Source organism: Giardia intestinalis, chromosome 3 (assembly GCF_000002435.2).
Source record: "Giardia intestinalis strain WB C6 chromosome 3, whole genome shotgun sequence".
Taxonomy (NCBI): Eukaryota; Fornicata; order Diplomonadida; family Hexamitidae; genus Giardia; species Giardia duodenalis.
The window spans coordinates 1,806,862-1,827,508 of record NC_051858.1 but is presented as its reverse complement, the minus strand read 5'-3'; the positions used below and the strand labels follow the sequence as shown (position 1 = coordinate 1,827,508).

The 20,647-nt window shown below is 48.5% G+C and overlaps 12 protein-coding genes across 12 annotated transcripts; 8 read left to right on the top strand and 4 right to left on the bottom strand.

The window, feature by feature from the left end:
• Nucleotides 1–59: 59 nt before the first annotated feature.
• On the top strand, nt 60–827 carry GL50803_009305 (uncharacterized protein; the record flags this gene model as incomplete). The annotated part of the gene is made up of 1 exon (XM_001705664.1): nt 60–827. The coding sequence occupies one exon, from the start codon at nt 60–62 to the stop codon at nt 825–827; it is 768 nt and encodes a 255-aa protein (XP_001705716.1).
• Nucleotides 828–843: 16 nt separating this feature from the next.
• GL50803_0016920 (WD-containing protein) lies at nt 844–3,042 on the bottom strand (the record flags this gene model as incomplete). Its single annotated transcript, XM_001705665.1, has 1 exon — nt 844–3,042. One exon carries the CDS (start codon nt 3,040–3,042, stop codon nt 844–846), a length of 2,199 nt encoding a protein of 732 aa, XP_001705717.1.
• A 307-nt stretch (nt 3,043–3,349) lies between these two features.
• On the top strand, nt 3,350–4,714 carry GL50803_00112079 (Alpha-tubulin; the record flags this gene model as incomplete). Its single annotated transcript, XM_001705668.1, has 1 exon — nt 3,350–4,714. The coding sequence occupies one exon, from the start codon at nt 3,350–3,352 to the stop codon at nt 4,712–4,714; it is 1,365 nt and encodes a 454-aa protein (XP_001705720.1).
• Nucleotides 4,715–4,744: 30 nt separating this feature from the next.
• GL50803_0010868 (Vacuolar ATP synthase E subunit) lies at nt 4,745–5,359 on the top strand (the record flags this gene model as incomplete). Its single annotated transcript, XM_001705669.1, has 1 exon — nt 4,745–5,359. The coding sequence occupies one exon, from the start codon at nt 4,745–4,747 to the stop codon at nt 5,357–5,359; it is 615 nt and encodes a 204-aa protein (XP_001705721.1).
• A 35-nt stretch (nt 5,360–5,394) lies between these two features.
• On the top strand, nt 5,395–8,331 carry GL50803_0016922 (uncharacterized protein; the record flags this gene model as incomplete). Its single annotated transcript, XM_038045891.1, has 1 exon — nt 5,395–8,331. The coding sequence occupies one exon, from the start codon at nt 5,395–5,397 to the stop codon at nt 8,329–8,331; it is 2,937 nt and encodes a 978-aa protein (XP_037901886.1).
• Nucleotides 8,332–8,479: 148 nt separating this feature from the next.
• GL50803_0010870 (Aspartyl-tRNA synthetase) lies at nt 8,480–10,135 on the top strand (the record flags this gene model as incomplete). The annotated part of the gene is made up of 1 exon (XM_001705670.2): nt 8,480–10,135. The coding sequence occupies one exon, from the start codon at nt 8,480–8,482 to the stop codon at nt 10,133–10,135; it is 1,656 nt and encodes a 551-aa protein (XP_001705722.2).
• Nucleotides 10,136–10,207: 72 nt separating this feature from the next.
• On the bottom strand, nt 10,208–11,146 carry GL50803_0010871 (uncharacterized protein; the record flags this gene model as incomplete). Its single annotated transcript, XM_038045636.1, has 1 exon — nt 10,208–11,146. The coding sequence occupies one exon, from the start codon at nt 11,144–11,146 to the stop codon at nt 10,208–10,210; it is 939 nt and encodes a 312-aa protein (XP_037901885.1).
• A 181-nt stretch (nt 11,147–11,327) lies between these two features.
• GL50803_0016923 (uncharacterized protein) lies at nt 11,328–13,436 on the top strand (the record flags this gene model as incomplete). Its single annotated transcript, XM_001705671.1, has 1 exon — nt 11,328–13,436. One exon carries the CDS (start codon nt 11,328–11,330, stop codon nt 13,434–13,436), a length of 2,109 nt encoding a protein of 702 aa, XP_001705723.1.
• Nucleotides 13,437–13,501: 65 nt separating this feature from the next.
• On the top strand, nt 13,502–16,234 carry GL50803_0010875 (uncharacterized protein; the record flags this gene model as incomplete). The annotated part of the gene is made up of 1 exon (XM_001705672.2): nt 13,502–16,234. The coding sequence occupies one exon, from the start codon at nt 13,502–13,504 to the stop codon at nt 16,232–16,234; it is 2,733 nt and encodes a 910-aa protein (XP_001705724.2).
• A 70-nt stretch (nt 16,235–16,304) lies between these two features.
• On the bottom strand, nt 16,305–17,195 carry GL50803_0010876 (uncharacterized protein; the record flags this gene model as incomplete). The annotated part of the gene is made up of 1 exon (XM_001705673.1): nt 16,305–17,195. One exon carries the CDS (start codon nt 17,193–17,195, stop codon nt 16,305–16,307), a length of 891 nt encoding a protein of 296 aa, XP_001705725.1.
• Nucleotides 17,196–17,292: 97 nt separating this feature from the next.
• Nucleotides 17,293–18,036, top strand: GL50803_0016924 (20S proteasome alpha subunit 1; the record flags this gene model as incomplete). The annotated part of the gene is made up of 1 exon (XM_001705675.1): nt 17,293–18,036. One exon carries the CDS (start codon nt 17,293–17,295, stop codon nt 18,034–18,036), a length of 744 nt encoding a protein of 247 aa, XP_001705727.1.
• Nucleotides 18,037–18,152: 116 nt separating this feature from the next.
• Nucleotides 18,153–20,612, bottom strand: GL50803_0010879 (uncharacterized protein; the record flags this gene model as incomplete). The annotated part of the gene is made up of 1 exon (XM_001705676.1): nt 18,153–20,612. One exon carries the CDS (start codon nt 20,610–20,612, stop codon nt 18,153–18,155), a length of 2,460 nt encoding a protein of 819 aa, XP_001705728.1.
• Nucleotides 20,613–20,647: the final 35 nt, after the last annotated feature.

Here is a 20,647-nt window from a genome sequence, read left to right as displayed (position 1 = left end):
TTCAAAATTTAACTAAAATCACAAAGATCAAAGATCCCAAGATTCAACAAAGGCTCAAAATGGATTCATACCGCTCTACTGTCTCTACAAATGGCGGTGAGAACAGGGTATCTATCCTAACCGATAGACTTGTGCGCCTACAGTCAAAGATAGAGCAAAACAGACTAACTAAGATAGACGCAATACAAACAGAGATCGAGGACTGCGAGGAGCGTTTAGATGAAGCAGAAGCATACCGAGAGGACGAAATGCAGAAAATAAAGGAGTATCTGGTCAAGCTTTTCGAACTCATTGGCAGCGAGAAGAGGGCAATGGCGTATGTCCAGGATAGCAAGACGATAGAGCTCCGTGATGTTGATGACGTTATGCAGGCGACAATAGGAGACTTCAAGGTGTCACAAAAGGAGTCCACATCGAGGATGACCACTGTCTCGGAAAAATACTATGAAGAAATGGATACACTCGTTGCGGCCTTAATTGCAGAGCAGAATGAGACATACGCACGAAATAAGAAAACAATGGAGACAGATCTCCTACAGCTGCAGGAGGAATTAGAGCAGGAGGAGCTCATGTCTTCCACCATTCTATCAGAACTCGAGACGACTGCACGCAATAGCATCGCGGAGTTACGCCAACGACTAAAGTCTTTAGAGCATGAACGCAAGAAGGCTGAAATACAAATTAAAAATCTCATAGTTGAGGTTCAGTCTCGGCTAGACACCCAGATTGCCAAAGAGACACAGGAGCGCGAAGAGATTGAGCAGACCATGCTGTCTATTGTAGAACAAACTGCAGTGGGGTATCTTAACATGAATGATAACGTTTAACTGCATGACAAATCCCTCAAATGTCGATGCATATCACTGATCCGTTCGCAGTGGTGACCACTATGGAGCTCTTTCTTGCATCACCCTGTATACCAGTTACATGCTGATTGCTCTGGACGACATTGATTGTAGTGCATACAGTCTTGGACGGAAGGTTGATCTTAAGGCACGATCTTGCCGTGTCCGTACCTTGTGTTGTATAGACTCTCTGTTTTGATAGCTTCTCGTGACTAGATATACCGATGAAATTTTTAGAGGCACCTGATCTTAATCGTCCAGAAGCAGGGGACTCGTCAGGATACATGCAAATAGACCCCTTGTCATCTCCGATGATAAGAAAGCGACTGATGTCTTCTTCATATGTTTTCTCGTGAGTGGACTCCTTTGAATCACTTAAGGCCAGAATCCGGGGAATAGCTGCCCCAAAAATTCCAGATATTGTGTGTGCCTTGTACTTTCTGGTCTGCAGCATTGAGAGTAAACAATACCGCTTAATTTGAGAGTCTGCTGTGGACACCAGCAATTCGTTTGTTTCATCAATGACAGACAAAGCCAGGACCCTTGGGGCTGGGATGCTGGTCTGTTTCCTGTGCTGTACGGTATATGTTTGGAACTCATAGATGGGCCGCAACGTGTCTGCACCTAGTATATATATTTTTCCATGGGCAGTCCCTACGATTATGACGCCTGTGGGCGGAGAAAACTTATTCTTTGTAAAGGCTATGCTCGTTACCATTTGCGGGGCAGTCCAGGAAACCTTGCGCTTTCCAATGACATCCCACTGGTACACATCGCCAGCACTTGTACCTGTGTACAAAAACTGTTCGTGAAGAGGATGAAATAGGACACACGTGACAGGTGAGTTATGGGTCAAAATCTCTAAACAGGAGCCCTTGATTGGGCTCCATATCTTAACAGTCTTGTCCAGGGAGCCTGTGGCTAAGAAGTTACTTTTCGACCAGGAGCACGAGATCACGTCTGCGATGTGTCCTTTAAATACCCTTATGGCTGGCAGAAAAAACGGGATACGATTATTGTCTAGTGCGGATTGCCTGTTGGAAAAATCCATTATCAGTTTGTCCGAAGTCAGAGACTGAGCGTCTATTGAGGGCTTATTAGATGGAGCATCTTTACAGCACAGGGTAGAGTGCTGAGAAACGGTCTGAGAGAGTTGAGAAAATTGAGCCTTTGAGGGTCTAAACTTTATAACAGAATTAAATGGAGATGTACCTCCCTCTTGCAACTGTGATTGTGATCTAGTAACAATCTCATATGGCTTTTCGTCTGTAAGAGAGCTAGCACTCTCGTCATCAAAGTTCTCGTCCTTGCAATCCAAAGGTTCCAGTATAGGTATCAGGTTATTTGGCACGTTAGCTGCACTGCTGGCTTCTGCTTCGGCAGCCTTGGATAACCTGCGTGTAGAGAGCTTAGAAGAGTGGTTCAGAACTGGTGAACCAATGTACTGAGATAGGTTTTCCTTGGAGGGACTCTCACAAATGGGTGAAAGAAGCTCAGGCTTCTTGACATGGGTGAGAGTGGAGACATCAAGCGATGGCTTACATGGTTCTACGTGTACCTGTGCTTTATTTATGTATTTCCATATTTTAACAAACCCGTTCTGGCCTGCAGTAGCAAAGAATGACATATCTCGAGAGAACTCGGATGTCCAGATCGGTCCATGATGGGCAACCATGAGCTGAGACATCCACACGTAATACTTTCGGCTCTTCTGGCTTGCAGATGAACCACTGTATGATGCTAGTCTTAGTCTGTCATAGAGAACGCTGGCCTTCTCATTCTTTAACTTGTAAGGTAGAATAGGTAGCAGACAGCTGCTGCAGGAAGACAGCTTGCTCTGAGCATCTGCCATGGGCTCCAGTTGAATAAAGTTTGCATCCCATTCTGAGTCTGAGTCGCGAGCCCGCGCCGAGGAGAGGTTAAAAAGAGCCTCTCCTAGGCTCGACTCCCGTTGAGAGGGTGATTGTGGTAACTGTGATGCATTGCCTTGTGCTACTGCATGAATATATGGCTTCACATGGAAGCTTATTTCACTGCCAGCAAACGTTTCGACGGTATCCGTTAGCTGGGGGCCTGCTTGCGTCTCATACTTGGACACCATGTTGATAACTGCGAAGCGCTGCCCAACGCGCTCTGGGACTGCGGGCTTCGCAGACGCATGAACGCATGATGAGGATTGATCTTCAAGCAAAGACATTTGTAATGTATATTTTTGAATTAACCGAGTAATCCAAAAGACCTGGTAAGGAGTCACTGATCATTCTAGAATGCAATGACGCAGCGGCACAAAGAGCACTAAGTTTTCTTCTCTTAAAAAAATTATATTGAGATTGGTCTTTTGAGCCAGTTCTGAAATGTTGAGAGTGACAGAGTGCCGGCAGAATGCGAAGATTGTGCACTGAAACGCATCATAAGGAAAGTTGAGAGATCGTTCTGGGGCCTGATTAAAATCATTTTAAATTTAAATCAGCCAAATTCCAGAGTCTGGACGGGCGGAAATAAAAATGCGTGAGTGCATCTCGGTCCACATCGGCCAGGCCGGAGTCCAGATCGGCAACGCCTGCTGGGAGCTCTACTGCCTCGAGCACGGGATCCAGCACGACGGCCAGATGCCGTCCGACAAGACGATCGGGGGCGGCGACGACGCGTTCAACACGTTCTTCTCGGAGACGGGCGCCGGCAAGCACGTCCCGCGCGCGGTCTTCGTTGACCTCGAGCCCACGGTCGTCGACGAGGTCCGCGCGGGCTCGTACCGCCAGCTCTACCACCCCGAGCAGCTGATCTCTGGCAAGGAGGACGCCGCCAACAACTACGCCCGCGGGCACTACACGATCGGCAAGGAGATCGTCGACCTCGTCCTCGACCGCGTCCGCAAGCTCGCAGACAACTGCTCCGGGCTCCAGGGCTTCCTGATCTTCCACTCCTTCGGAGGAGGCACGGGCGCCGGCTTCGGGTCCCTCTTCCTCGAGCGCCTGAGCGTCGACTACGGCCGCAAGTCCAAGCTCGAGTTCGTCGTCTACCCCTCGCCCCAGATCGCGACGGCCGTCGTCGAGCCGTACAACACGATCCTCGCCGCGCACTCGATGCTTGAGCACTCCGACTGCGCCTTCATGGTCGACAACGAGGCCATGTACGACATCTGCCGCCGCAACCTCGACATCGAGCGCCCGACATACACGAACCTCAACCGCCTGATCGCCCAGTGCATCTCCTCGATCACGGCCTCGCTCCGCTTCGACGGCGCCCTCAACGTCGACCTGACGGAGTTCCAGACGAACCTCGTCCCGTACCCGCGCATCCACTTCCCGCTCTGCTCGTACGCGCCCATCATCTCGTCCGAGAAGGCGTACCACGAGAAGCTCTCCGTCGCCGAGCTCACCAACTCCGTCTTCGAGCCGGCGAACATGATGGTCAAGTGCGACCCCCGCCACGGCAAGTACATGGCGTGCTGCATGATGTACCGCGGCGACGTCGTCCCGAAGGACGTCAACGCGGCCATCGCGGTCATCAAGACGAAGCGCACGATCCAGTTCGTCGACTGGTGCCCGACAGGCTTCAAGGTCGGCATCAACTACCAGCCCCCGACCGTCATCCCCGGCGGCGACCTTGCGAAGGTCCAGCGCTCCTGCCTCATGATCTCCAACACGACGGCCATCGCCGAGGTCTGGTCCCGCATGGACCACAAGTTCGATCTGATGTACGCCAAGCGCGCCTTCGTGCACTGGTACGTCGGTGAGGGCATGGAGGAGGGCGAGTTCTCCGAGGCCCGCGAGGACCTCGCCGCCCTCGAGAAGGACTACGAGGAGATCGGCGCCGAGACCCTTGGCGACGGCGAGGGCGAGGACATGGAGGAGGACGACGCCTACTAAGCGAGTGAATTTCTCCCTTAATTTAGATTTATGATTACCGCAGGTTCGCTGTACGCGACGATCTCCGAGCATGACAGCCTTGTCTTTGAGACGCGTGCGGAAATCGCCATGCGGGGATTCATTGCCTCGCGGGCGCAGAAGCGTGCTGACCGTGAGCGCGTGGAGGAGCTACTTTGTGAAAAACGCCGAAGCCTCGAGGAAGACCGTGCCTCCCAGATCTCTCGCCTTGAAATCACGCGTACCTTTCGCATGGCAGAGGCCGTTCAAGGTATAATTGATAGGGTGCGAGATGCCGCTAAAACAAGCCTCAAGCAGATTGATCGCACTCCAGCTTATTACACAGCACTTTGCAGCATCATTCAGGAATCTATAGATACTCTTGGTGATGATTGCGTTTTGGTTTCGCGTGCATGTGATTCAGATCATGTCAGAAACTATATTGTCGGTAGGCAGTTTTGTCATACTGTAACGTTGTCCTCCACGGAATCGCTTCCAGAAGATGTAATGGGCATCCGCTTGTACTCCGCCTCTGGAGCCGTGACCATAGAAGAAACATTCAATGAGAGGATCGACCGAGCAATAAAGCTCTGTGAACCGGAACTAGCCCGAATGCTCTCTCCTCCTGTTGCTTCTGCGATCTCGTAATTACATAGTGTTTAAGTAAACCGATTTCTCTTCTGATGATAGACTTAAACTCGTTAGAAAGCCAGTACGCCGCTTTGCAGACAATTCTTCAGGAAAATCTTGCTCATCCCAAGGTAAGGGCTGAGATTTCGGGCACGTTAGCGGGGTTTCTTGACATTCTGCCGTGCCTGAAGCTAGACCCCAGAGTACTTGTCAAGTTTAATGCGCAAGAGCAGGCTCATTACACAGACATCGTTAACGCCATTGCCTCTGCCCTGATGGCTTACTTCACGGAGTTATGCTCGATTAGAAATGTTCTCTCCATCTGCAATCGAGTTTTCATGCCATACCATTGTGCTGAGGTTATCCAGCCCGAAATTATACGGACAGTCTTTTGGAGCTATGGAAAGGGGATGCTCAGTGACCTGGACATCTTGAGCTACTGCAACATGGTCGTGACCGGCTCCTATCTTACTACGTTTCACTGTGACACGGAGCAAATTCTCACGACAAATACAAAGACCACTAACACGGGGCAGCATGGCTCCAAAGGCGCGAAGAGCTCTACTGCCAATGTGCTTGACCCACGCAATGCTTACTTCAACGAGCGGCAAAGAATATCCAATTCGTTGCTCCCCACGCTTGCTGTCTTTAAAGCAGAGATAAGCTCGACGTCTCTGGGGCTATCTAATGAATGCTATCTTCTACTTCTCGCGGCGGAACTCGTAAACAAACTCTATCATCTCGAAATCATTTCTGAAAACGAACTGGAGTACGAGTCCCTCTGCACAAGGTCCCTTGGGCTTATAATAACTATCTTTAACAATGTGTGGCTGCGAATCTCGGACGCTGGCATGGAGCTTAGTGAGACTTGGCAAACACGAAGACACACATACACCAAAGGTTCATCGGCTATGCATGCATCGCATAATAAGGAGGAAGAATTTGACCTTATGAGCCTGCAGAACAAAACAACCATCAACCTAGAGCCGTACCGCCAATTTCTTGGCAACCCTATGGCCCTTTCCGTGTCAGATGCCTTGCAAGACCTTTCTTCTTCATCGCAATTCATTGCTATTGATGACGAACCAGAAGAGAGCCCGGCTCATACGATCGCAGAGAGTATGCTCATCCAAAACGCCCTGGGTGCAAGCGGGTCTGTTTACCAAAACATGCCCAAGTCTCCGATGCAGATCCCTTTGAAGTTAAGTAGACGCGGACTTGTACTAAGCAAATCGACACAGAATTTACAAGTGTCAGATATATCTGCCATCAATCCTGGAATCCCGCAGTTTAACATCCGAGACCCCAGGACATACTATAAGCTTAATAACGAAGATGCAATTAATATGATAGAGAACTCCAAGGCTGCCGACACTGACATTATTGTCATGATGTGTAAGGTGGCTTGTGATCTATTAGTAGCCACCGCAGAGTATCATAAAAAGGTGTCCTTACAAGATGACACACCCAACAACGTGCTCTCTGGAGGAATGAACCTAAAGTCTAGTAGAGATGCAATCAGCAACAGGGTTGGTACCTCTGTCTGTACGCATCGACGAGGTGGTAAAGCCACGGTCAACCTGGCACGCTCTGTCGGAGAAATACAAAAGCCACTTTCAATCGAGCCTCCAGTTGATAGAAGTAAGACAGTGTCAGCCTACTCAAAGATGCGTGAGGGCTATGATTCCAGTCTGGTGCCTCATACGCTCAAGACACTCGATAAGATTGCTGGGACGATGCCATCAAAATGGAACAGCACAGAGCCTCGTAATATTTGCCCTCCAGGCACGCGATTTAATAGGGTAGAGGTGGGGAAGAGATACGCACCCGGGACCATTGGGGGTCCAACCTATCTCAATGACTTGAAGACCGTGACAAAAGATGACATACAGGCGAAGAAAGCATGGATTGAAGCTCCATATGGTACACCAATGCAGCTGAATTGCTTCACTAACTATAACACCATAACACACTCTCCGCCCGGCTCAGGTACTGTGCGACTGCCAAGCGTTGCTATTTATCCGCCATCTCGCTCTTTCACCCTCTCTAAGATGCGTACACAGAACTTAAAGGACTACATCAAGACCCTCACTGAGACTTACTACTATGCCCTTTACACATCATTCTCGTCTTGGTCATCTATCCGTCATGCTCTGACGTCTATTATTTACACGCGGGCCTTTCTAATACGTGACATTTACGATATTCATAGTATTGAGGATGCGTGCTACCTGTTTACAACCGAGTCCACCATTAAACAGGCGATCTCAGCAACATTTATTGGCCGTGCAATCACAGAGCTCTTTAATTACATCGGACATCTTGGTGCCATGACTGTTAAGAACACTAGTTTCATAAGCAGCAGGTTGGATGAGCCTGTAAGCACAACCAAACAGAAAGCAGGACCTGGAGAAGTTAAGTGCATAACCTGTGTAGACGGTGATAAGGCTGTGGCACGGGAGTATCCAGACTCGCTCGTATTGACAACTAAAGACCTATCATCAGACAATGCCCTCGTAATTCAGTTACGCCTTTGGGCCTCGCAGGTCGGCAGCAAGCTTGTCCATGGCGGACTAGATGTTGGATCAGTTCCATATATACACGACGTGAGAAAGGCCATCTACTATGTGCATTGCAACAAGCTGTGGGGTCGCTTCGATCCCGATGAGCTGTGCTGCATGCTTGTGGTTATGTGGTTCTTTAGTTCTGTCCTGTTTGAGGATTGCCAATTTGTAGACGTTAGCAGGTCTTCCTATAGCACGATCCCTGTCGTGCTAGCAGAGTCAAAGCCGATTGAAAGCCTATCATTCGAAGGAGAGCATGAGCTAGAGCTGTTAGACATAATGATGGTCTTGATCCCTATGAGCGAACGGGGAAGTCCCCACCTACTAAGGGCCGTGAAGCTCCTTCTGGGAGACTTGTATCTGTATCTGGATTGCCCCTCCAGATGCCAAGCGGCTGTTTTCAAGTTCTATGAGATGAGTGCCTAACCGTGTAAGTAATCGCAATACTACTGCATTCTTGATTTAACTGCAAGCTAATAAATTATTTTTTAAGAGATTGTTGTGGGATTATTGATATCAAGATTTATATTAAATTTTTTCATTTTTTAGGCATTTTTCACCAATGCGAATTAAAATGGCCGACCCAGCACCCCAACAGCCCGCTGAACTGTCCAAGAAGGCTCTGAAAAAGGCTGCAAAAGAGGCAGAAAAGCAAGCGAAGAGGGCAGAGAATAAAAGCAAGCAGGCTGGAGTGGACTTTGCAGAGGCGTATATTCCTCCGGTTCTCACAACCGCTCAATTTAGACGCTTGCGGTTTGGAGACGCTCCTCTTCACATGTCACAACCGGAACTATCATCATTCCGCAAGCTGACTGATATAGACAGGCCTCTTACCCATCTTGTTGGCCATAAGGTTTGGGTCCGTGCACGGATTCATACGGTCCGCGCTACTGGAAAGAGCGCGTTCCTAATGCTCCGCGGAAAGATGGCGATTCTTCAGGCATGCTGTTTCGTCCCGGGAAAGTCGGAGGGTTCGGCTGAGAAAGTAGACGAGTACAGAGCAATGATCAAATACATCAACTCTTTGCCCCCTGAATCTGTTGTGGAAGTCTGTGGAGCTCTCTCCTCTGTGGATGCACCAATTAAAACGGCCAGTGCAGAGCATAGGGACTACGAGCTTCAACTTGAAAAGATATACGCTATATCGCGGGCAGCAAGCCAAATGCCTCTACAGGTGGATGACGCTATGCGTCCAGACTCTGTCTATCAAGCACCAGACAGTCAATATGTGCGCCCGGGCAAGGACACCAAGCAAGACTATAGAGTCATTGATCTCCGCACCCCGACCAATCAAGCCATAATGCGCGTGAGGAGCGCAATTGCGCACGAATTCCGATCCTTCCTGGATAAGGCTGGCTTCATTGAAATCAATACCCCCAAGATAGTTGCCGGAACGTCAGAAGGCGGAGCAGCCGTTTTTAACGTTAATTATTTCAACACTAAGGCATGCTTGGCCCAGTCGCCGCAGCTCTACAAGCAGATGTGCATCTCGAGTGGTTTTGGTCGTGTGTATGAAGTTGGGCCTGTCTTTAGAGCTGAACATTCTCACACCCACCGTCACCTTTGTGAGTTCATCGGTCTTGATTTAGAAATGGAGATATACGAGTCGTACACGGAGATCCTTGTCCTGTTAGGGGATCTTATGAAGCACATATTCAAAGCGGTAGAGGCGAGGTGTTCAAAGGAGATGTCCATTGTCCGCACACAATACGACCTGACAGCTCCTGAGCCTCTTGTCTGGGCAGATGAGACTGTAATTGTCACTTTCTGCGATGGGATCAAGATGCTCCAAGAGGCGGGATATGAAGCCTCTCCATTGGATGATCTAAGCACTGAAAATGAGCGGGCACTAGGAAAACTCATCAAGGAGAAGTATAACACAGATTTCTATATTCTTGACAAGTTCCCTCTGAATGCCAGGCCATTCTACACCATGCCCGATCCCCACGACGGCAGGTACTCTAATAGTTATGACATGTTCATTCGTGGCGAAGAGATATGCTCAGGGGCCCAGCGTGTTCACGATCCGGAGCTCTTGGAGAAGCAGTGCAGAGAGCGCAACGTGGATCCAGAGTCTCTGAGGTCATACATAGACGCTTTCAGATACGGATGTGCACCACATGGCGGGGCAGGACTTGGTCTGGAAAGGATCGTTATGCTGATGCTTGGAATTGAAAACTGCCGTCAGACGTGTCTATTCCCAAGGACCCAGGAGAGGCTGACTCCGTGAGGTCCCGTAATGGCGTGGCATCAAGTGCGTGCTATGTGATAGTGAATTGGACTCTTGCTTTTGTTCTGGGTGTTACACACCGAATTCCTCCTTCAACAGGGAGCGTAGTTCTGTGTTTTTGAAACATGTGACAAACGCGGTCAGGGTGATGTCATGAACGGTGGAAGATACCTTACCATTCTGCATGCCACCCACCACGTAAAGACGCCCTGAGTTCACAAATACTACCGGATCACAGTAAGATGGAAAGTCTGGCCTCTCCATCCTATACACGACATTGGTCTTGTGATTGTAAACATATCCACGGAACTCTAGAAGGCCCTTCTGCTGTGCTCTTGGAGTCAGAAGAAGTAGCAATTGATCTGCAAGAACAACAACACCATAGTGGACATGCTCAGGAATGGGGAGCAATTGGACGCGCCACGTTCCTGTGGATACAGAATAGAAAAGACACTTATTGGTTGGAAACTGTCCTGCTACCGCGCACGTGGGAGCAGCGATAAGCCCATTACTGAGTGTAATGAGAGTCATGCTTGATGCAACAAATGGAAGCTTACCTGTTTCGGAGAGTGTTCTCTTAGCGAAGTCCAGCAAGTAGCATTTTCGAACAAAGTCACCTCCGCAGAGGAGGACAATATCTGGACTCACTTCTATTATCGAAAAGCGCCACCTACTGGCTACTGTTGGCCCTCGGAGTTCCTTTAGCTGATTGCTCTCTGGACAGAACGTGAAGAACTCGAGGGGGCGGTCAACCGAAGGTATTGCAAGCAGCAGAGCCGTACCAAAGCGACAGATAGCCGCTGATGACACATCCAGCTCTGTTGCGATGTTGAAACGAAGGTAGCTAACATTTAAGAGACCGTCCCTTGCAACAGTACATGCGATAGAGAGCTCTGAGGTTATTGGCAGACGGTTTGAACAAACAGAGTACACCTTTCCATCTAGGGTGCATGATTTGTGACCACGGATAGCAGAATGAATATTAGCTGTACGCGTAGTAATGATGGACATGGCAATTTATTTCTTTCTATCTTTCTTTCTACCGAGCAACTCTGAGGAGATACTAGAACTTCTAGTGGCTTTTGCATATGCCCGCATCAAGCTGATATCGTATACTAGTTTGCAAGTGCTTTAGGTAGCCTTCGACAGTGCTTCAAACCTCCCACAATTCTAAAAGTTGATTTATCGATAGATGTCTTCTCCTCAGCGCTCATCCATTATACCTCTTCTGAATGTGCATGGAGTTCTGGAAGCATTCTCTGTTCATACGAATCCCTCAAAGAGAGAGATTTTGCTCGATGATGGATGTCATGCTCTAATCATTCACGCCGACGGCTCAGTACGGCTCAGCTCGTCTCTTGCAAGCGCCAATGCCACGATCTATCCCATATCTAACAACATAAACACATTCTTTTCGTTCTCAAGACAGACCGGACTGCTGCGCTATAATGACAAAGACCTTGTACTGACATCATCGGATCCCCTTCTTAACGCGTCGGCAGCACGTCTTTCTCTAAAGATTGTTTCTCAGTACGTGACTCATCAACCCTTTGTGCGATTGCTGCAGGAGAATAGCATAGAGCATCTCCATGTTATTGTTGGGCACACTCACGCCAGTTTGTTTACTGCCATGCTAGCAAAGGAAGATACCAGGATAAAGGCTGTGCACCGCTTTTCAGATTTTGACGAGAGGCTCCTGAAGGTTGTGCCCCTTCTCCACGAGCATCAAGGAAAAACTGATCTTAGGCTCTGGGCTCTATTCGAAACAGGTAAGCTGTGCATATATAACATTGACCTATCTGTGCCAGAGATACTGGACATGGTTGTTATAGACAGATTAAAAGTTGAGGGAATAAAGGACATATATTGCAATCCATATACGCTGGAGATTCTTCTTCGATCCAGGTCAGATGTCCTATATTACTTGCTGCTCAAAGAGCCTTATACTCATGTGGAGCTAACCAAGCTTCACCCTGACGAGCGTGTCATCATGGGTCCGTCGAGGACCCCAGCTGAGACGACGTTCTTCATCATCAGATCCCGTGACAAAGGCCTGCAAACACAAGTCCAGTGGATGGCCCTCTCTCACAGTTCAGCCACGTGTGTCACTGTAGCAGAGACTATCTACCCAAAGGTTCTTCCTCATCTCTACTCTTTAGATCCACAGATATCTATGCATTTCCATGATGCAGCTTGTCTTGCCGTGCATGAGAATGGCGATATTGACCTTCTATTTTCATCATCGCCTCCCATGTCAAATAAAAGCCTATCTTCGAAGATATCTTCACTAACGAAGGAAGTTGCTGGCCTAGAGAGAGAAATAGCAAATATGCAAGCCCGCTTAAAGATGAACAATGCATCTCCAGCGCCATCTCCCCGTCACACGTCGTCGTGGGCGAACACTCCCTTGGCAAGCATTGAGCTGGACGTTAAGAAGCACTTCAATCAGGCGCATAACCTGCAAACAATTACTCTTTCTTTGAAAGCCGTGTGCAGGATGATACTTATTCAAATACCACCATCGCTCAAATTAGCGACTGCAGAAAATGGGCTTTCTACGGAGCTGGGGCTGCTTGTCTTTCTTAACACATCCACCTGTGAGTTTTCATTGGTGCGATCGCAAAAGTATCTGCCCTTTAAGCAGCTAGCTGTCTCGGTAGCTTTTTTCCCCTCTGGCCCTGGCTCTGATTCATTGTTCGAGCCGTCTCCCATCTACCTCAGCAATCTCATCATAGATGGATTCGAGCAGATTATCTCTCCCCCGCCAACAGATGATGACACCGGTGGGCCATACGCTGTTTGTGCAAGCGTTCCATGTACAACAGTGACCAACACCAAAATATACAATACTGCAGATAAGAACACAAGGCTCTACGTAGCCGACGACTTAACGTTGCAGGCACGTCCTGTGCAAGACGGTGAACTACAACTAAGTGGGGATTCACTGCATTTGATAATTCAGGGTATAGCGTCTGCAACTGACCAGCAGTATAGTCCTGCACTTCTGCGAAACACTGACTATTGCAAATCCTTACATCTGGAGGAGACCATTCTGCGATCAATTAGGCTAAAAAGCCTGGCAAGTCTTATGATGTCGATGGACTACTATAGCTATATCTCTCTCGTGAGGGATTTAAGATTGGGGACAGACCCTGCGTTGGCACAATACTCTGATCTTCTGTCGGTGTCATCTAGAGGATTAAATGCTGTACATGTGGCGTTGGTAGGGGCCTCTACAAGAATGGAAGAAAGTGTCGAGCTAGCACTTATATGTGCACGAACAAATAACCTAGTTACGTAAGCCAACCTGAGATGAGGCCTGGACCCAGCAAATTTCTAACTTCTCAAAAAATACGGAACCGGATCATGTCTGACAAGGCCCTCAAACCCCTAGTTGCTCAGATAATACACCGGTCCCATGAAGCAGGCATGAGCGTTGAGCCATTTCTTGCAGATTTTGTTGCGCGCTACATGTTACTTGCATATGCAAGCTTTCCACCCGGTACCTCTGACTTGTCTGGGGGAGAATTTGATAGGATGCTTAATTTATCTGTGTCCCTCATTACGGGGTCGAATGGCCCGCATACAACCCCAGCGGATACCACGTCGCATACTCTTCGGATACTGGCCACACATATTAGCGAATTTACGTCCTATCATGCTCAGCTGGAAGAGAGCCGCTCAAATGTCGTCAAGCAATGTAGAGACACCTTTGAGTTACTTTCTCGTGCAGACCAGGTCGATTCCATCTATGCCCACCTGGAAGCCCTAGTCACCGCTATTCATCAGCCTCTAAATGTTTTCGGCGCAACGTCTGATAGCAAGCTCCTGTCAAATGCCCTCAAGGTTTCCCTCAACTCTGTGCTGCCACACTCAGACGTTCTGGTCTTCAGGGACATGCTACTAAAAGAGAACAGCTTGGACACTAATGGACAACAGAACCACGTGGGAATAAAGCAGCTTGGAGAGCTCGTAGATGTTGTTTCTGGAGTTACAGTAGTCGGAGACCCTCCCCTATCTCAACTACAGGCTTTAGAACACTCCATCTCTACTCTTGTTCGAGCCGTGGATGTACAGTATGCACAAATATGTGGGATTTATACTGGTTCTGTCATACCACTGATGTTATTTGCTATCGACCTAGGCTCATGCGGAGATCCCTCTCTCCAGGCCAAGTGTCGCGAAACGATAATTTACAGTATTAACAGGGTTAGCATTGTAAAAGCCTTTGCTTACTTTGTCAGAGAAGTCCGCGTGCTCTCTCTCATTATTTCGAAGACATCTGAGGATATTCGGCATGGAATAACCGCGTTGCAGAAGTTGCTGAACGAACGCGAGTCGGTGCCGAAGTCACACGTATACCCAAAGTTTTCCCTGATTGCACGCCAGCACAGAGAGATATACTTTGCATGTAACTCTCTGAACCAACTAAAGCACTGGCATACCAAGCTTATGGCATTCATTGACGATTATGGGTTTACAATCTTACCAGAGGTGAGCGCAAAGTACCCGCTTTATACAATGGATGAACTCAATGTCGCCAGGACATGGTATCAAAAGACGTACAGTGTCCTCAGCACATCCACACCCATCTTTCCGGTACTTGAAAAGCTCGATGAGACTACGGTTAATTCCCGTATTCTTCGGTTTAGTATAAACATGTCGTCCAAGATAGGAACTACAGCAAACCCCCTTCCATACATCAAGACCCTTACCAACTTTGGCCCGCTAGATGGTGAAGATCTGTTTGGAATTAATTACCTGTTTGGCGGCATGGACCCTGTTCTTTGTTTTAGTCCCGCAGTTAGTAGGCCAGGTGCACCCTTCCCCGTGGCCCTTCCAGGATATTCTACGTCTCTGAAGAAGGGCAGTGAGGTGCAAACAATGAATACTACAAACCTCAGTCTAGGGAATGACCAAGCGGAGCTGAGTCAGGCGCTGAAAATGACGCCTTCAGATCTCGCCTCACAGATCCTTTCTCTTCCAGAGGGAGACGGCCACGCCTTTGTGGCGTTCTCCTCTGTTCTGACTAGGAGTATTTTCCTGGCGAACCCTATATTGTTCATGGCGTCACTTCTGTCCCTGTCCTTGTCATCTCCAGAGTTTCTACCGCTTATCTTGCTCATGGACTTGTCCCGTGTCTGCACCATTCTCCAGAACGATCTCCTCAATAAAGATAAAGATGCGATCGTGCAGGAGCAGGGCGATTATCAAATCGATCTCCACCCCTGTTTTCACAACGGTGTTACGGACGTCAGTCCACCTGTTAACAATATGGCAAGCATGGTATTGACAGAGAGCAGCGACAAAAAGATGCAGTCAGACTCATGTACATTTCTTCGTGGTGTTCCTGGCTTCGTCCCTTTGGTTAATAAGACAATCATGGTCAAGTACTTGTCTCTTACAGAAGCCCTCACCGCAAATGAGACAACCCACTACGTGCTCAATTCGCCATTCACCATTAAAGATGTCTTGGGTGATACATTTCTAACTGCGTACTCTAGTATGTGTTCTGAGGACGTGTTTGTTCAGTATCGACGGCTGGACTCCATGCTTTCAACCATATCATCAGATGACCTCGTCATAGTTGGAGCTGATGGGACATCCAGGCGTCCGCGGCCAAGTGACGATGCCAAAGGTACCAGGCCTTCTGCTACCAAGTACTCATCAGCGCTACCACAGGAGGCTGCTATACAGACCCCCCTGCACTTCTATGAGCGAAACATTGTCCCGGGGTATACTTCGTCCGAATGGGAATTGCGGGCAAGGGCGTTGAGGCTCTATCAGATCAAGCAGAAGGCAACCCATACTACGCAGACTGCAAAGAGCACCTTTAAGGCTGTAGTTGGAACGGAAACCGTGGAGCACACAGACAAGTCTGCCCAAAGCTCTGTTGACGCGTCGACACACGCCACGACACACTTCAGGTATATAACCAGGCCCGTTTCTAGTGCATTTTGTGATAGCATTGCAGAAAAAGCATCTCTGGCTGCATCAGAAGTCAAGCGGAGTGCCCAAGTTGTGATGGAGCTGAATTTTGACGATATAACTGCCCAGGCGAACAAATACAAGGCGATTCGAAGTGCTTATAAAAGCTAGGGATTCTAACCATGATTGGAGAGATACCAGTGCAGGTCCACCTCGCAGAATAAAATAATTCACATTCTAATCAAAACGTTACACCCATGTCTTTCACTGCCTTCTGCCGCATAATGTCTCGGAGCCGGACCCCGTCGTGGCAGCGAACATCTCTGAGGGTCTGTTTCGGGTCACGTGTTTGAAATTTTCCACCTTCTTTACGCTCACCTAGAGGATTTATCAAATAGCACGGACTATCATATTTCTTAGTGGTCGAATATGAGTAGAAGTTTGGTCTGCGCCGTTCCTGTTCCAATTTCTCATGGACCGCATTGCTTGTTCTTTCAATGAGCACTCCATTGACATAGACGTCTCCAAAATTATGTGCATGATTGTTGGTTCCTATTGCCTTATGTGACTGGACAGAGTATTCTCCTGGGCCGGGAGTTGACCGCCACTCAGTCCAGCACTTTTTAGAAAATGGTGTGCTACAGGTGGGCAGCTGGGGAAGAGGAGCAGGATAGACTGTCCTGGTACGGCTGCTCGTCCGGGCTACCTGCACCTGTGGCTTCGTGGTCTGAGGCAAAGGTACTAGAACTGTTTGTATTATGGGCTGGGAGCCGTCTTCCTTAGAACAAGATGTAGAGCGTACTGTGGTCGTTTCTGTATATCGCATGCACCTTGGACGCATGTTTGAGCCTGCTGTCCGTGCATGTTGTAAATCAGAAGTCGCAATCCTTTGCAAATTGCCTACAGAGTTGCTCCTCGGTGTAAAGAGTGAGGGATCAGAGCAAGCAGCCGGAGCACTCCGCTGGCAAAAGCTCGGCTCTCTTGGTTCCGCGATAGAAAAGGAGCAATCTGATTGAGATTGGTCAGCAGCAGACAAAATTGTTCCCCATGGTGTCCCTGACCGGGGTGTGTGGTGCCCCTGGATGCTGGAGCAGAGCGATTGGTACTGCGAGGCAAGGTTAAGTTTGCTCATTTTAAAGTTCCTTTAAGTTCCCGCAGTTATCATTTCTAATCTTTTAATGCCAAAATATGTGACAAGAACCATTAAATTTTTAAAACTATAAGGAGCAATGTCAACAACTGAAGGCTTCGACCAGGCGCTGACCGTTTTCAATCCAGAGGGGAAGCTATTTCAAGTTGAATATGCTTTTCGGGCCGTCAAGACCTCCGGCCTGTCCCACGTTGCCATTCGCTGTCTCGATGGCGTTGTCCTTGTCTCCCAGCTCCAAAGTGCAGATCGGTTGGTTGACACAGCAAACAACACCTTCATCCACGAGATCAACGAGACTTCTGCGTGCATGATATGCGGACGCATTGCAGACGGTCGTCGCGTTATCGATCGAGTCAGAAGTGAGGCAGTTGACTTTTTCAGAAAGTGGAACTATCAACCAACAGCAGACATTTTGTGCACCCGTCTCGCAGACATTAACCAGATATATACGCAAGAGGCCTGGCAACGCCCCTTCGGAAACATAGCGGTGTTTGCGGGATGGGACCCAGAACAGGACCGATCTTTGCTATTTAAAACAGATCCAGCAGGCACCAACACGGGTTACTTCGCTATAGCAGTTGGTGTAAAGGAGGTTGAGCTCGCTGATGCCCTGACTGTACAAGTCAAGAGCTTTCCAAACGGGATCTGTGAAAGCACACAGAAGGGGCTAGACTGTGCCCTGAAGATCTTTCAGAACGTTATATCGACCGGACTCACGGGGGACGACGTCGAAGTGGCCATTTACACCAAAACCGGCCTCAAGCGCTTGACTCCTATTGAGGTGGATAGACGCCTAGGGGAGCTTGCAGTGCAGACAGAGTAAACAAACAGTACTACCCTTTTGAAACATTCTTCTACGTACAACCAATTTTACCATAGAAGTCTTTCAACCCCGGTATGGCTCTTTAACTTCATCCCGAACACTGAGGACACGCTTTCTTACTCCATCTCGTCCTCCAAGAAGTCATCGTCTCGGTTTTCTTCATCGATCTTTTCATTTAGATGCCCTTCAGGCCTTAGCTCCTGGTTTTCTGGAAGTTCCTCGCTAAGCACGACTCCGGGATCGCTATTGCTGCCTCCTGGGTCGCTGTGCTCTCGAAGTTCCTCAAAGTTCACGCGAGAATCAATCACATGTCCTGCGTTTTCAATACTTTCAACTAGATTTAGATTGTCTACATTGCGAAAACCCTCATTAGTGACTCCACGCGCACCATTCATATCTGCCTCGTTATCGATATCCTCAAGTAGCATATCTTCATCATCTTCTATGCTTTCCATATCCTGCTCTTCTATCTCTCGTATCGGAGCATCGTCCATGTCCACGTGACCCACCTTTAGGGATTCATCTAGATCCTTCCGTTCATCCTGAGGAGTAACGGCCTCCTCCCCAGATTGAGCAATAACGTGACCCAAAATATCTGGGTCATCTCCGTGAAGGTGATGTGCGATCACCGCAACTGTTTCTGGCTCAAAGTTGGGACCCTGGCCATATCTGTCGCTCGAGCCACTATCGTTAATCAAATCATGATCTAAATTCTCTTCATACCCCTCTTCTCCTTCTAAAATAGTACTTTGCTCTGCTAATGCTTGGTTTGGTGCTAATGTTGATGGCAAAACAGTGCCCTGCTCTCCTGCTGGGGATTGACCTACCCCATAGTAGTTCTCATCAAATATCTTCATTGCATCTGTATTTGTATCCACGTATTCTATCACGTAGTTTATACCATCGTTGATAAAAGCCTCCTCAGAAACCAGTGGGATCCCTATTCCAGGAAAGTCACAAAATGTGTCCTCGTCCACATACATTCCACGGTACTTCTTCCGCAAAGGAGAATTGAGGTGAACCAATCGTAAGTTGGTCCGGTCGATGTTTGGATTGAAGAGGTCACTGTCGCTATCGCCAGCGCCGTCAGGTCTATCAGTGCAAATGGGCGACCTGCCTGTATCGGAGTCTTGCCTGGCGTACTTCCCCACGTGGGATAAGTCTTTATATGCAGTGTCAGCAGCTCCAGGCTCTGTAGGGACGCGGCCAACGAGTTGCATCTTCTCTCTGGCTTCATCCACGGAGCTCAGCTGCTTCATGCGTTGTCTGCTCATTTTGATACGGGCAAGCTTTTCACGATGCAAAGGACTGAGTGATCTAAAGTCTATGATTGGCAAGGTGTTAGGCCTATAAACCAAGTCCGCCTCGTCTGAGATGAGCTCTAGTGTCCCTGGATTAAATTCCGGTGTCTCTGCAAACTGAAGAAAGAGAGCAAGAAGGCGCCTGCGGAGCCCTCCGAGACTTGTCTGAGAGCGTCCTCTACTTAGCAGATCGGCTTCCCTATCTATTAGTGAAATGGCTTCTCTGGTTAGGTCACAATCAAACTCCTTTAGGCACCACTTAACTTGTAGAAGCACGTCCAGCCGCTGATCAATCATGGAGCCCTCGAATTTGCTTGCTATGGTCTTTCGATAGTTGCTGATTGACGATGGTGTCACTGTGTATCCTGCGCAAGAGTTGATAGTATCCGCATTCGGCCCAACAAAGCAGGAAGACTCTTCCAGGGCATAATATAGGTCACGCAAAGAAGCAGCTCTGAGACTGTACGGTGTCATCACATCGACAAAACTTCCGTCAGATATTTGCCACTTTCGCGGCTTAGATATTCGGTGGAAAAACTGGCCGACCCTGTCAGAACGGTTTAAGTAATGGGCTTGACGCTTCAGTAGATCGATATTCTGCAAAAGGCGTGTCTCCTTCTCTAGCAGTAGCTCAAAGCTTGCCTGTTTTGCCTCTGGAGGAAGATTTGCTTCCTTGATCGAAAAGGTCTGCTGACGAACCCAAACAGCCACCTCATCGTACAGGAGTTGAAAGTCCTCAGAAGTGCGAGGACAGATGCGACGGTTCAGTTGAAATTGTCGCTCTTTCTCGCGAGTTATGGCAGTTTGATTTTCAAGCTCCTGCTGCTGTTGCTGCACCGTAGCGCGCTCAACACGGATAGAATCTGCCCGGCACATAGCCTTGTACCGTCGCCAACACGCTTGTATAAGAATGATGGCCGCGTCTCTGCGCCGTAGATACTTCTCAGATGTTTCGTAACGGTCGGACCGACCGATCATAGTGTATTCTCCCGGCGTTTTGTCAGAATTTAGTAGGGTGCTTCTCTGTGGCTGAGTGAAGGCCTCTCGCTTGGTTTGTACTATAGCGTTCTTAAACGAATACGTTTGTGTGTCTCTAGTGCACATTTTAGGGGCAGCCAAATGAGATTGACCGGTTGTGGCAGCAACAATCTTGCGCATGGAGTTGAAGAAACGCGTGTAGAGTGTTTGGACTGCTGTGTCGAAGACATCAGGGGAGCCCTCGGTTGCAAAATGCTTGCAGAGTAAGGAGCGTGGAGGAACCTCGATTTGAGACATTGATTAAAATTTTAGATATCTGCTGGAAAAGTTTG